The following is a 13390-nucleotide window of genomic DNA, read 5'->3' on the forward strand; positions in this document are numbered from 1 at the left end:
CCGGGGGCACCTTAGTTATTCCAACCAGGACCAGTGCAGCGTCTCTGTAATACCTTCTGAGTCTGGGCTGTGCACCAGTCTGCTGGGGTATGACCGACTCCCGTTTCTGGTGGCCTGCAGTGGATTCCCAATCCAGAATATTCTCCTCCCCACGCCCCTCCCCTGACCCACCGGAGGCCTCTCCTTCAGTCTCTCCCTCATTGATCTCGCTTTTTGATTCAATAGTGACCAACTTGAATAAAAGGCCTAACACAAAAATCAGGCAAATATGTTTAATTTTTTAAAATAACTGATGGCAAAATAAAATATTTACATCACATCATACTGTGTAAACATGTAAGGTCTCTGTACAAAGAAATATACATGCAAAATAATGTAAAAATTTAACTGAAATAATAAAAGAAACAATACACAAATAAAAGTTGTGAGGTTACGAATACACATCCAGTTTTGAATCCAATTTCTTTAAAAAAGTTTCTGTACAATTTTACAAGAAACAAACAAAAACCCAACAAAAGAATAAATAAAATACATTGGAAGCTGCAAAGCTCAACTACGCCAGTTCATGGCTGAAGACCCAGGTGTCTGGCTGGCTTGGGAAGCGGGCTTTTTTTTTTTTTTTTTTTTTTAGTGTATTTCACACAACGAGGATAAAAAGACATCCAGAAAAATTCAAGCGTGCCCAGAAACGCAGCGTCTTCTGTTGAGGGCCTCCCACACCAGCGTGAATTCTGCCACAGTGCCACAGACGCCAATGCCAGCCTCAAGGCGGCTACTGCTTGATTGGCTTTTATTTCTTACCAAAAGCTCAAAATCCAGCCAATTTTTGTACCGAAAGTTGAATGTCAAAAAGTCTAAAAAGTAGGAAATGTCCAGACTGATTTTGGGAGAAAAAAAATAATACTTTGGCATTCTGAATAATAGCATAATAAAATTTAAAACATTACCCTATTATCCAGTTTTATATTCAGAGTATGAAATCACTTTTTACAGTCCTCAAAACTGACAAATTTCACGAAGAGTTAAGTCTCTCTGAACCGATGGCACAGGGCAAAGACCCCCCCTCCCACCCCCCCCGACACACGCACAAAACCATAAAGCTCACCGTACGAAGTATGTGCTTTTTCTATATATTTATTACAGGTACAACAGAGGTCTTCATAAATAGTTGCATAAAATGTTAAAGCCACAACATTGCACATGATATGAAATAAAACCAAAAAAACCCCAATGAGTGCATTTACAGTATTTTCATCTGACTGTATACTGCTCAACAATCTGACTGACGGCTTGGGGGTGGGACGTGTGGGGAAGGGCAGAGGGGCAGGAGCCAACCTGATGTCCTCGGTGGGTGGGCAGACCCCTCGGACCCCCAAAGGAAGCCCCGGGCAGGAGGCGGGGAGCGGGGGGGTGGGGGAAGGACAGACCGAAGGCAGGACCAGTCTTATATACAAGTAAGGCCTACATTTCATCAGAGCAAAACGATTCATTCTATTTTTATGCAAAAGTTTGAGGTTGAATGCACATTTCAGAAGCCTGGTCTGGCGTAGGGGCCAGAGGCACACAGACCAGGCAGCTGGAAAAGCTCAGAGCCAGGTGGACCCCGAGCTGGACGAGGCCACGGAGACGGCCGCCGCTGGGGCCGGGGTCTTCCCCAGAGGTGTCCAGTATCTCTGTTTTGTTCGTTAACACCAGTGGTTGAACATAGGCATTTCGCTTCCTTGAAGAAATCCTGGAAAATGTTAAATTTGCAAAATTCTACTCATGTTCGTTTAAAAAAGTTTCTTTTTATTTTTTTTGCAGAAACCTGAATAAAAGACTGTGACACAGCAATGCTGTCTCCGCCCCCGCAGAGTGTTCGAGAAGGTCCTCCACCCCAGCACAGCTTGCAGCCCGAGTCCCAGGCACTGCCGAGCACAGCTCACTCGGAATGCAATTTCACACGATGAACGTACGGCAGCTGATCAGTTATGTTGGTTTGTGTTTCTCTTCAAAATTCAAATGAACAGCTGATTGGCAGGTGAAAGAGAATGAGAAAGGACTTCAAGATAGGTCAAACTCTAGGCAAAAGCCTGCTCTGTAAGAAGTTTTTAATGCTACGAATCGGTCGAACATCGTTCTGGTGTTTGCGCCGCTCAATGAAGGAGGTCAGTCTGGACGTGTCGAGGACGCCCGCGCCTTTGCCGTGGCCATGGCCGTGGCCCGACTGCAGCCACTGCTCCTGGAGGGCCAGCGCAGCCGAGGGACGCTTGGCAGGGTCCTCGTGCAGGAGGAAACACACGAAGTCCTTGGCCCTCTGGCTCACTCCTTGGAAGTAGTCATCTGGGAAACTAAAGTCTAGCCGGCAAATGTTCAGGCAGGTCTCTTCCACGCTGTCGTCCAGGAAGGGGGACACGCCGCTGAGAAGCACATAGGCCAGCACTCCAATACTCCACGTGTCCGAGGTCAGGGAGACCGGGTTCCCCAGGATGATTTCGGGGGCTGCGAATTCGGGGTTCCCCAGTAACTGGTGGATGTGGTAGGTCGTGTTGAGTTGGACAGCATCTCCAAAGTCAGCTAGTTTGATGGTTGGCTTGGCTAAACTCTGATCCACTAGGATGTTTTCGGGCTAGGAGACAGGACAAGACAACCGTCATCCACTCCGGCAACCCCAATCTCAAGCTGAGGTGCAAGACTCACCAGGAATCTACGAGGTCGACTGGCGACGACTGTCCACGTGCTAAACAGGACAGAGCCCCCGGGAGGAGGACACAGAGGCAACCCAGAGGAGAAGCTGCCCTGACTTCTCCGCAACTGTCACGCGCAGCTGCTGTGTTAAACTGTGCCGGTGAGTGAAGCCGGGGATTCACTTCCCTCCCGGCGGTGGCAGCAGCGCCCCTCCGCCTCCCGCCTCCGTCACCCTGCTCCAGCCCCACCCCGACCCAGTGACACTAACAGGAACCCCCTGAAATCGCAAGAAATGTCTGAAGAGCTCACACGTTTACCTGGTACTTTATTGTTTGTGTATATCCAACATTTAAAAACAGAGATTAGAAATCACTGCTCCCATCTCCCACCCCTTGTGTTGGTCCCCAGTCCCCGCGGGCTCCTGGTCTGGCTTCAGAGGACAGGCCGAGAGTGGGCTCTGCATCCCGCATGGCCGCGCTGGGGTCCCTCAGCTTTCCCATCCCCGGGGCCCCACTCACCTTTAGGTCCAGGTGTGCTATCCTGCAGTTGTGAAGGTAACGGACGGCTTCCAGAACCTCCCCCAGATATGCCCTGATCTTCCCCTCCGTGAGGTTTCCCCATCGCACCACACATTCCAGGAGCCGTCCCTGGTCAGCCCTGCAGAGGGAGGAATGCGCGTTACGGTGCGGGTCGGTCACTTCAGACCCGTCTCCTGCGATATACGCATCACCTCCGTGCCCCGCTGTCACTGTTCTGTCAGCTTTTGGGGATCACGCCTCTACCTGAAGGCAGGACGGGATCAAGGGGCGATTTCTTTTTAAGCTCACTGTGGAGGCACAAGTGGGGAACACGGCATCTGGACCCACAGAGGGAACTGGGAGGCAGAGATGGGTGCACCCAGGCTCCCCAACCCCGCCCCCAGCAGGCTGCTGGAGGAGGGGATAATGTGAGACCACCTCCCCAAGCCTTAGTCTCGTCGTCTGGAAAATGGGTCATGTGACAGCTGAACGAGAGAACGTCAAGACACAGACAACACAGTGAGGGCTTCACGTTGGACTCAAAGTCTTCCTACTGTGAAATTGCTTTTAACATTTAAAAAACACCTATACAGAGCAGCCCTGTGCCAGGGACTAAGTGCTTTCTATCAATTCACTTAATCCTCACGACAACTCTCTGGGAAGAGTGTTTTATGGTCCCCATTTTACAGATGAGGAAACAGAGGCACAGAGAAGGTATGTAACTTTCCCAAGGTCACACAGCTCATAAGGGAAAGCTAGACTTGCAAGGAGGTGGTCTGGCCCCGGCCTCCCTGAACACTGGGCTAGGCTGCCTTCTTTGCAAAACAGAAATTTATGGAAAGATCAGCCACCTGTTTGGTAATGTCAAGTAATCAAGGGAACTTCGGTAGGAAGTAGTCTGTTACAAACATTAACCCTGTTAACAGCAATGATGAGGCCAAACCATTTAGTTTCCAGTGAAAAGAAATGACAGCTGGATGCGCTGAAAACGTAAACCAGAAACCGAGGTTTGCAGGAGATTTCTGACAAGGACTCTAGGCCTCTCTTTCTTGTTGAAACTCCCTGGGGAAGATGAGCAGAGGCTTTCAGTCACCAAGCTTCTAGAGCCAGAAAGCACCTTCCCCGGTACTGAGGGCCCACAGGGGCCAGGCCTCTGCCTGGACATCGTTTTAGCCCCATAACGATCCTTCAAGTCGCTGAGCGTCCACGGGAGCCAAGGTTGAGAAATGAGCCCCAGGTCCGCCGACCTGCCCTTCGCACACAATGGCCAGCCTTGGGGGCGGCTGGGGAGGGCGGAGGCCCTTCCTGCTCCCGCCATCTGGGAGGCTTGCTAGGCCAGAGAGAGGGCTGGACAGGCCCACAGAGACGCTCCAGCGGGAGCCCTGGGTGGGGACACCCTCGAAACATTCCCTGCCCGGGGTCGGCGGGGAGCGAGGCTGAGGCTCGACCTGGCGCCGAGGGCCCTGCAGCAGCTGCACCCGTGAAGGCTGTGATGCGGCGGCACTTCCAAAGTCTTTACGGATGTGACCAATGGGATGGCGGGTGCAGGGCCTCAAGGGAGTGCCCGCGAGCGAGGAGCTCACGGTCCCTGTGACCACGCCCCGCGCGGCTCCACGGCTGGCCCTCCTGCCAGGCCCACTCCTTCCAACAACGTGTCAAGAACTAGGAAATGGGGCTTCCCTGGTGGCGCAGTGGTTGAGAGTCCGCCTGCCGATGCAGGGGACGCGGGTTCGTGCCCCGGTCCGGGAGGATCTCACGTGCCGCGGAGCAGCTGGGCCGGTGAGCCGTGGCCGCCGAGCCTGCGCGTCCGGAGCCTGTGCTCCGCAGCGGGAGAGGCCACAACAGTGAGAGGCCCGCGTACCGCAAAAAAAAAAAAAAAAAAAAAAAAAGAACTAGGAAATGGCACAAAAGATGGCGCTCCGGCCGATGGAAACGGACTCAGGAATCCAAGGAAATGTATGAAATGGCTCCCCCTGAAAAGGAGGACTAGGAAATTCAACAAAGCTACATGACGAGGTATCTCAGAGAGACCAGAATGTTCTAAGGGCAGGGCTTCTCAACCCGGTGTTACTGATACTTTGGGACAACGGTCCTCTGTTGCACGGCCGCCCTGTGCCTTGCGGGGCGGTGAGCTGTGACCAGCAAAACGTCTGCAGACTTTGCCAAATGTCCCCTGGGGGGCAAAATGTCCCCAGGCTGAGGCCCCCTGCTCTTGGGTCAGAGCTCTCACACTTTACCTTTAAACGACGCAAAAGTTTCCTGAGATGGCACACAGGGCCCAGTAAGTACCCCGGGGACCAGCGGGCTGCCCTGGGGGGAGCCACCCCCCTCCAGAGGGCGCAGCTACGCTGCCATTCTAATCACCCTTGGAGGGGCAGGACGGGCCCCGGGGCAGAGCTGCATGCTGAAGCACCAGACGTGAGCAGGTCTCAGCCGGCCCACTGCAGGCGCCCACCAGCCGGGCTCGCCCAGCTGGGCAGACACGTGGGACCAGGTCAGCCTGAGAGCACGAGCAGGGCCCTGGTCCGCAGAGGCCTGGCCTCTCGGGACCTTTGGGAACCAGGGGGCATCTCCAGGTTGGCTGAGACCCCCGAGGGAGCCTGGGGGGGGGAGCATTTGGATGCTAGGCTTGTGCTTCCTCGTCAGGCAGCTGTACTTCCCTCTAGCATTGCTGGAAAGCTCTAGAACTGTGGTCTCTGAGAGCAGACGTGCTTTTTTAGAAGTTCTGTGAATCCTAACATCCTGATTTCTATACTTCTCAGAGAATAAACAGCAAGACCACTTGGAGTCAAGGCCGAGCGCTAGAAAGAGGAGAGGCAGCTGGCGTGTACGCACATTTCCAGAACCAGGACGTAGCTGGTGGAGGTCTCGAAGGTGTCGAGGAGGCCAACCAGCAGCGGGTGCTGGAGGTTCTGCAGGATTCCAAGCTCGTGGGTGACCTGGTCGCGCTTCATCAACTTCTTGTTCACAAACTTAGTGGCCACTGCTCGTTTGGTGCCTTTCTGATCGCATTTCTTCACGACAGAGAATCTGCCCCTGGAAGATAGGTGGAGAAGGTCATTTTCAGAGGACTCTGAGTGTCACGGAGAAAAGACTCTTTGAACCCAGGCAGCCTCCCCAGCTGGTGGCCCTGCTCTCCCCAGCCGCCAGCGGAGGGGCTGCAGCCGCGCGACGGCCCCAAGGAAGCCTTCCCGTGCCTGTGCCTGTCCTGTCTCCTCCCCTCCCAGAGGCGGGCTCCGTCTGGCTAAGCCACGTGACTTCCTGCCGCCGCTGAATGGAGCAGCAGTGACATCGTGCGATGTACCAGGCGGCTTCCACCTTGCTCTCGTGGAAACCTCGTCGCGTGAAGAAGCTTGGAACGGACTACTAGGTGGCTCCTGTGCACCCCATGCCCCCCACTTCGGACGGGAGCGTCTACTGCCATCACCGTGTCTGCCTTGCCACTGCAGGACGTGAGTCGGGGGGCTGGTAACTCATCTCTAGTTTGTGGTCTCCGGAGCTGCACCCAGCGAACCGCACCCAGGAAGCCTGGGCTGCACCTCGACTGGATCCGGATAACAAGATCCTGGACCTCAAGCCTGAGCCGGCTGCCACGGTGGGATGAGATTTGGGGGCTGGGGAGTGCAGACTGTGGGGAGGAAGGTGGGCACACTGCTTTGCCCCTCCTCCCACGGACAGGCGGAGTCTCTTTCTCCTCCCTTGAATCTGGGCTGGCGGGTGGCTGTTTGCGTCCACAGAATGTGGACAAAGTGTGGTTGTTGATTTCTGAAGCTGGGCCCTGAGAGGCGGCAGCCTCTGCTTCTGCTCTCCCGGGCTGCGACTGCCATCACACGAGGAGGCCCAGGGTGAACGTCTATGTGGACAGAGGCCACAGACATGCGGGCGAGGCATGGGGGTGCCAGCTGACCGAGCCCAGGAGGGACCAAGAGAGTAACTGTCCGGTCAGTGGCACGTTGCACAAAGTGATACATCTCTGCTGCTCTGGACAGCAGGGCTGAGCCTCGTGTGGCGACACATGACTGACAGGCACTTCGGGCTGGTCCACACAGGCGTGTGCACGGATCCCTGGGGCCCGCGGACCCAGGAACGGCCATCGGAGTGTACGAGGCTGCTGCTGGCGGCAGGGGGGCGGTCCTCGGAAAGCTTTATAACAGGGACAAGCTCAGCTGTCATGCTTCTGACCTTCTTCTTGCCCTACGGGACGCGACATGAGGTGTGGCTGAGTGCCGTGCCGCCTCAGAAGGAGCAGGGTGACCGAGGGCGCCGCTGAGCCGCCGCCTGAGCCCTGGCTGCCGTCCAACGAGGAACAGCCCCTCTCTGTCGAAGCCCCTCTTGGTCCACGCAGGGGGACCCTAATCTCCAGGCACAGCCGAGACCTGAAGGACACATGCAGCCCCTCTCAGCTGGGCTCCAGAGGAGAATCACGTGCCACGAGAAGCGGTGTGAGTGACTCTTCCCTGGATCCTCCCGAGAACGGGGCATAGCCAGTGCTGCCTGGGCACGGAGCAGAAGTGGACTCATCACGCCACCGGACGGCTCCCGGTATGAAGCCTTGATTCTCTCCTGGAACCTGCACTGGCAATCTCCTCCTCTCCTCCTCAGCGTTTAATGCCAACAGGCAATTACCGCTTACATTTCGGATGTAATACATCTAACTTCCAACTGCTGGCAAAGTCCGCCACTGAACTTTCTCTGTGGGCTCCTACAGAGCTGTGTCTCTGACTCTGCGGTCTCGGGAGGGGCTGCGGGTTTCCCACCATACCTGCCGAGCTCAGCCACTTCACTGTAGAAGCAGTCAAAGTTGTCTTTCCAGGTCACCATGACGCCATCACTGCCCGGACCTGCAAGAAAGGCAGCATCTCCCTGAGCCTGGTGTACGGGGCGCCTCTTGGGGAAGGAGACTAGAGCCCTGCGCTGTCCAATGTGGCAGCTGCCCGGGCTGCTGAGCGTCTGAACGGAGGCTCGTGGAAATGGAGACGCACCGGAAGTATAAAACCCACACTGCGCTGGGACTTCGTATGAGACAAAGATGGATTTATGTGACAGAAATAAACACGCACTTGCTTTTCCATTATTTTCCCATTTGCACTTCCGTAAGGCCATTCCTAGGAACAGCCTTCTGTCTCCCTAAGCTCTCTTGCTTTCACCAGTGATTTGCTAAAAAAAAAAAAAAAAAAAAAAAAATCACCTGTATACTTTTTCTGACATCTTTTAAAAATTAGAACATTGGTGATTCTCTACTGTCAAATTCAAAATTATCTTCCTTTCCTGCGCTGTGATCCAAAACCAGAACCCTTCCCTTCTTTAACTTATGAGGTTAAAATATATGGGATTAAGATATACAGCATATAAACTTCTAAAGACAATTCTGTTTACTGTCTACACACAGGGCACTCCTGGACTCAATTCATCTTTTAGTCCTTTTATTTATTTACTTACCATAGTCTTAAAAAATTGGTTTTGTTTAATTTACTTAACTTATTTTAGTTCTTTAACTGTCATTCTAGGAGGCTGCATCCTATACCTGGTGCAGCTGGAGGACCCAGGAGAAATCTCAGCAGCCCTGGGCCGCACAGCTGGCACAGCTGGCCCCCTGTGAAATGGTAGCTGGAAATCAGCCAGCATGTGCTGCTCACTAAGCATGTACATACGTCAGGCGCATCTACAGGAAATTCTAAAAGGCCTGAGATATGAGTTCTGCTGCCAGCAGCTCAGAGTTTAGCTGAGGAGAGAGATCAGACCTTGCTGGGCATGGAGGGAGCAAGGGCTTTAGTCCCACCAGGGTCGCCCTGCACTCATGGAAGGGCTGGGAGGACACACCCTCTGGAAGGGCTGTTACGGTCTAGGACGGGTACGGAGCCTGCTCGGGGCTCACCCACACTCCCATCTTTCCTTTCTTTCCATTCTATTCTACGTGAGGCTGACGGAGAGGAGCTTCTCTTAGAACTAAAGCACCAACTGAACAATCGGACAAGTGAGAAGCTGGAGACGAGAATGTTTTGAACACTAGGAGTACAGGCTGCCCTGCTCCCACCTGGAGGCTGGACCAGACGCTCACACGCTCAGTGGCCGTGGGCGGAAGCCCTCACCGTGCACCTCCCCTGCCCGAGGGCACCCGCCCGGGTGTCCCAGAGGCTGGCCTGCTCCGTGCAGCCTCCGAGTGACTTGTCACGTACCTCAGGCCACATCGAGAGTGTGTGGGGCTCGGGGTGCAGCTTACCTAGAACCCTCAGACTGGCTGAAGACGAGGCTGACCCCATGTCGTTCACTGCGATGCATGTGTAGATGCCGTCGTCCTCGGTGGTCACACCAACGATCTTCAGAGCGGCCTCTCCCAAGTCACTGCCACAGAGGAGGGCACACGGCGTTCAGAAAGGCTCAGCTCTCCCCGCCGCCAGCCCCCCGACCTCTCTCCTTTGGAGTCACAGGAAATGAGGAGCTCAAATGCTGACGGGCAATTTCAAGTGGGATTTCAATCCTAGCTGCACACCCAGGTATGACACCTTCCTTCACGGGAGACGTTCCAGGGCCAGAGGTGACTCAGGCAATCGGCCGCGTCAGTCCCAGTGGAACGAGGTCATGCTCACTGCCTGGGAAACTGACCCCCGAGGGGGCTTCCCTCACCTGTAGGAGATGCTGTAGTGACCATCGCTGTTCAAGGTGTTGTGTTCAGGGCCCTTCCAGGTGACCGAGGCCTTGGGGCGGCCACAGACCCGACATCTAAGAACAACGGTCTCCCCTGTCTCACACGTGACCTCGCTCAAGGGAATGACGAATTCTGGGGGAACTGCGCGAGAAAGGAGTCAGTAACGCTGGTCACCCAGCGCCCCCTCTTGTGCCCACCAACCTCCCCCAACAAATGAAGGAGATGCTGCCCAGGCCCAGAGCTCCACAGAAAACCCACGTCCACAGGCTACACTCGAGTGTCCCGAAATGCCCCGTAGACCTACCCTCTAAAGTCTACAAGAAAAAGAACAGAACTCACCGTCATAGATGTAGTTGGGATTGAGAAGCTGAAATGGAAAAAGCGCACAGCTATTAACCAGATACATGAGCTACTCTAAGATACACTGCTTCTATTCTAGGGCTACAGTTGTTGAAAGATGAAAGGAAACACGACTTGGTTTGCCTGCGTATCAATCAGAACCGACCACGTTCCGACTGCCTTCGAATGCACTGGAAGGCTTCGTGGCACACAGGTGTAGGAGAGATTTTTCTTCCTACCCACAAATGCACAAATGCTGCTTACACTCAGAGAAGTCCCTTTTACTCATCCTGTGGGCTGAGTCCAGCAGATCCCCGAACCACCCACTTCTGCAGAATGGCCAGGGCCCTGACTCAGGGGCCTCGAGCTCCCCTCAAAGAGATATTTCCTTTCTCCCCAGGCAAAACCTGCACAGGTTGAAGGCAATCTGATTACAGAAGGAAAGTGGACTGAAGTACCCGCCGAGGGAATCTGCTGCAGCAGTGAACCTGCATCTTGGCGTCTAGTCGCTTCCCTTGTGGTCTGAGCCACAGCTGCTCTGTGCTCCGTCTGCTTCTGAGGTCCTAGTGTCTGCTCCCTCTGGGAATCCAGCAGCCTTCTTTGCAAGCTACACATGCGCCCGCTTAGGGGTTTACCCGTATACCCGGCTCCTCAGAGTACGTATGCGTACCTGCGCCACACTGCCCGTGAGAGCACCCTACAAAGCCCTGCAGGTCTGCTCAAAGGGCGGAGAGAGGCGGGCTGCTGCCAGGCAAGGCTGGGTGCCAGGTCCGCGATGGCTCCTTCTGGGCCGGCACCAGCCCTGCGTGCTCCCCGAGGAGCACAGGCTCCTGGAGACACCCTTGCTCACCTTCACAGATACCTTGTTGCTGAGTCCTTCCCGAGACTTCCGATAACCGTTCTCTAACTTGCCTTCCCGTTTGCCGTCTTTATCTTTTTTCTCAGATTTTTTCCTTAAACGGAGTGCTGTGTGCCAAGATGTTGACTTCCTAGGGGGACCACAACACATTGTTAGTATTACGCTTTCCTGGTGTTCAGCAAACAATTCCTGAAAGCATCAGAGAAAAGCGGACTGTCCAATTTACACGGATATAGGGTGACTGAGATTCCTTTAGGAACAGGGATCTCAGCGAAGGAAAACTTTTCTGCGATTCTCAATGACCAGAGATAAAAGCCAAGTTTCTTAAATCAAATTTTAAGGATTAAATATAAAGGTGTCTGCGATGGTTAATTTTACGTATAACTTGACTGGACCTAAATATTTGGTCAAACATCATTCTGGGTGTTTCCAGATGAGATTAACATTTCAACTGGTAGAGTGAAGTAGACTGCCCTCCATAGTGTGGTGGGCCTCATCCAATCAGTTGAAGGCCTGAATTGAACAAAAAAAGACCAGCCTCCCTGAGCATGAGGGAATTCTCCAGCAGAATACCTTCAGACTTCACCTGCACCACTGGCTCTCCTGGGCCCCCAGCCTGCTGGCCCACAGTGCAGGTCTGGACTCACCAGTCTCCACAACCGTGTGGTTACAATAACCACCCGCTGACCACACATACACCCTACTGGTTCTGTTTCTCTGGAGAACCCTAATACAGGGCCTAAGAATATTTTTGAGGAAACAAAGTATAAAATGGGATTCTTGAACAATGTACTAGAATAAAATATCTCTGTGTATCAAGGAGAAACAGGACAAGGGACTGTCAAGGAAGATGGGCTCTTTGTAGCCTGAACTCCAAGCCTGGACTCCCCATGGGGTATAGGTGCTTAGCCCAGAGGTTTGGGGTGGTGCTGGAAGGCTCGCCAGGCTGGGCTGCAAACCAGCCAGGGGTACTGCCATGCCTGGAGAGGAACATGACCACCGCCTGTGCCTTTGAGTCTGGTCTTTTGTGTTGAAGCCTCTGGAAGCTTAAAAATCACAGTTTTGCAATACTTCCACTGCCAGAAGCCACCTGGCTGGCGCCTCCTACAGCCAGAGAGATTCAGCGAAGGGCGGAGTTTGAAACCAGCCCCTGAACTCAGTTTTCTTTAAAGTAATGTTTAACACGGCAAAATTGGTGTCAAGTTACTTGACTAAAGTCACCTAATATACACAAGGCACGTCGGCAGTGGCACCACACGGATCTTTAGCTGAAGCTCCCGGGACGAGGATCTTCAGTGATGCACCCTCAGCGTGCCCGATACGACTCAGGGGCCCTTGGAAAGTCCCCACCCCTCACCCAAGACCTCTGGGAACTAAAATACCGTGATGCCCTGTCTAGCGGCTTAAAAAAGCTACGTGTGTACAAAAGCAGGTTATTGAAAGAACCCATCAGAACAGGTCTGAGAGATGGAACGCGCCCCACCTTCACTGCGGGGTTCCACGTTGTGTATAGAGATGACCTGGCTCAGCAGACCACAGCACTGCTTTCTCTCAATGGGCTTCACCCTCCCAGGGCCTCTGTGCCTCGTCTGTGCTCAGCACCGCCTGCCCCCGCCCCGCCACGGCTGCCCCGCCGGGCACTCACTTGAGAGTCCCGTCGGGGTTCTCCATGATGACTGCGCTGGTATGCCCCAGGACGAAGCCCGGAATCCAGCCCTCGGCTGCGGGGCACTGGTCAGTGGCGGCTCGGAACACCAGAAACATGTTCTGTTGATTGCTGGCCAGAATCTGAACGACCTCTCCTTGATAGACGTTTATCTCATCCTCCTTCACTGCCGTGTAATCGTGTGTCACCAACATGGTGGAGATGTTGCTACTGCTGCTACTTTCACTCTGTAGAGGGAAAGATGGACAAAAAGGCAGAGGGGAACTGAAACGGGATCTGATGACACGAAGTCGCTCGTCAGCGTGCGCCACGGCACGACGGCCCAGAGCAGGGCCCACTGGACGGACGCCGCCACACTCTTTAGCTAACTTGGTGCCTCTTTTTCAGTAACTGACCGTCAGGATTTCTCTAGAGAGCAATTTAGGAACGACACAGTGATGACGACACTCTACTTTGGAAGCTTGATTATTTCAGTCCCATCTTCCTTGCACCATCAGAGGAATGGCTCATCCTCATGCTGATGCCACGCTGGGTTCCATCTATGTCACAGTCCTGTCACTGTGACCGTCACGCTGCCGGCATCGCTCATCATTTCCACCTTTTTTCCCTTCTAAAGGAGGAACGCGGGACACCTGAAAAGCAGACCAACTACTGTCCTGCTCTCATGGAGAGCTGCTCTGCCTCCTGTATGTATC

At 53.9% G+C, this 13390-nt stretch overlaps 1 protein-coding gene across 10 annotated transcripts in view; it reads right to left on the reverse strand.

Moving 5' to 3' along the window:
- Positions 1-258: 258 nt before the first annotated feature.
- Positions 259-13390, reverse strand: part of TRIO (trio Rho guanine nucleotide exchange factor) — a 372523-nt gene continuing 359391 nt past the window's right edge. For 9 of the 10 annotated variants that reach the window (XM_004274483.3, XM_049708367.1, XM_049708366.1 and 6 more), the window contains 9 exons: positions 12675-12922; positions 11021-11159; positions 10171-10198; positions 9810-9972; positions 9406-9527; positions 7948-8026; positions 6021-6221; positions 3186-3324; positions 259-2608 (listed from right to left, as the gene is read on the reverse strand). In XM_004274483.3, the coding sequence (XP_004274531.2) occupies positions 2054-2608; positions 3186-3324; positions 6021-6221; positions 7948-8026; positions 9406-9527; positions 9810-9972; positions 10171-10198; positions 11021-11159; positions 12675-12922 (1674 nt within the window). In that variant the 3' untranslated portion in view covers positions 259-2053. Of the gene's footprint in view, positions 2609-3185; positions 3325-6020; positions 6222-7947; positions 8027-9405; positions 9528-9809; positions 9973-10170; positions 10199-11020; positions 11160-12674; positions 12923-13390 lie in introns of those variants that run through there. The other variant, XM_033436577.2, reaches the window with a different exon arrangement.

This window comes from Orcinus orca, chromosome 3, assembly GCF_937001465.1.
Source record: "Orcinus orca chromosome 3, mOrcOrc1.1, whole genome shotgun sequence".
Classification (NCBI taxonomy): domain Eukaryota; kingdom Metazoa; phylum Chordata; class Mammalia; order Artiodactyla; family Delphinidae; genus Orcinus; species Orcinus orca.